At 49.3% G+C, this 1297-nt stretch overlaps 1 protein-coding gene across 1 annotated transcript; it reads left to right on the forward strand.

Moving 5' to 3' along the window:
- The first annotated feature begins 411 nt into the window (after positions 1-411).
- LOC117909781 (vegetative cell wall protein gp1-like) lies at positions 412-1041 on the forward strand. Its single transcript, XM_034823833.1, has one exon. The coding sequence runs from the start codon at positions 412-414 to the stop codon at positions 1039-1041; it is 630 nt and encodes a 209-aa protein (XP_034679724.1).
- The last annotated feature ends 256 nt before the right edge of the window (positions 1042-1297 follow it).

Genomic DNA, 1297 nt, shown 5'->3' on the forward strand with positions numbered 1-1297 from the left:
GGCACATGAGTGCCACTTCGCAGCACAGGAGCCCCAATTTCGCAGCTACGAAGTGGTCTGCGAACCACTAAGGCGTAAAAAGCCCCAATTTTGCAGCGATATATCCATTTCGAAGGGTACACGAGCGTCATTCCGCAGCATAGTGACTCCAATTTCGCAGTTGCGAAGTGAGTTGCGAAAGCGATTTTCTCCTACGAAACGCCCAATTTTGCTGCGAAAGTGATTTTCTTTTAGGAAACCTAAAAATGACCTTTAATATTCCTCTAGTCTTTATAAATACCGGTCATTTGGGCTGCGAAACCATTTCAGAAAGAGGAAAAGTCGCAGCAACCGCCTCTTCACCTCCTCTCCATCGCCCGACACCGCTAGCACCTCCGTTCATCACCGCCGCCCAAACCTCGTCAGTTCGTAATGGCACGAACTAGAGGCGCGAAGTCTTCCTCTCCCTCCGCCCGAAAGCCAGCGCCGCGCGAACCGCCTGTGCAAGCTTCAACCTCTGAGCCTCCACGGCCAGAAGTTGTTTCGCCGCCTGTGAAGCCCACGCCAAAGAAGCGCCAGGCCAAGCTGACACTGCAAACGCCTCCGGCGAGGCGTTACCTTACAAGGTCAGGGGGCCGGCCCCTGCAAAAGCGAGCTAGAGTGGAAAGCTCGGAACCCATCGGTTTGACAGGGCAGTCCCCTGTTCCATCTCCAGAGCCCACTCCTGTGCCATCTCCGGCACCGCCGGCGAAGCCTCAAGCAAGTCAGCCGCCGCCTTCTGAGCCTCAAATTCCATCTGAACCAGCTCCGGAAGCGATAATCAGGCGTCCAATGCTCACTCAGCCACCAATAGAAGGCAATTTGGACTGCCGAGCTAGGCCATTCCATTCTAAGCTGTGTTTTGACACAGCCGCCTTCCAGTTGCGACCAGAGCTTGAAGGATCATTCCAATTGCTGCGCAGATATCGAATGGAGCAGCTTCTGACCCCGCGAGACTTCTTTTACCCCAGAGTAGCATTGGATTTTTATCAATCCATGACCACTCAACAGGTCAGAGATTGATTACTACCAAAAAGTGCTATTTTGTAGACCTAATTATAATGGTTTTAAGCACCTTTGTGTAGTAATCATATTCATTTAACCCAATTAATTCATTAAGGTCCTTAGTAATTGGTTTTAACCATTTTGTGGCAAGTTTACATGTTTTTATCAACTTATGAATCAATTCAAGCATGTCAAATGATGGAGGAGCTAATTAGACAAGTTAAAGCAAGGATTTTGGAAGTTTACAGGCTTGAATTTCAAGTGGAAACATGAG

The sequence above is a fragment of the Vitis riparia genome, unplaced genomic scaffold (assembly GCF_004353265.1).
Source record: "Vitis riparia cultivar Riparia Gloire de Montpellier isolate 1030 unplaced genomic scaffold, EGFV_Vit.rip_1.0 scaffold349_pilon_pilon, whole genome shotgun sequence".
NCBI lineage: Eukaryota > Viridiplantae > Streptophyta > Magnoliopsida > Vitales > Vitaceae > Vitis > Vitis riparia.

What these genes read in the sequence shown, in the direction of transcription:
- LOC117909781 (XM_034823833.1), top strand. Translation starts at nt 412, where the DNA reads ATGGCACGAACTAGAGGCGCGAAGTCTTCCTCTCCCTCCGCCCGAAAG.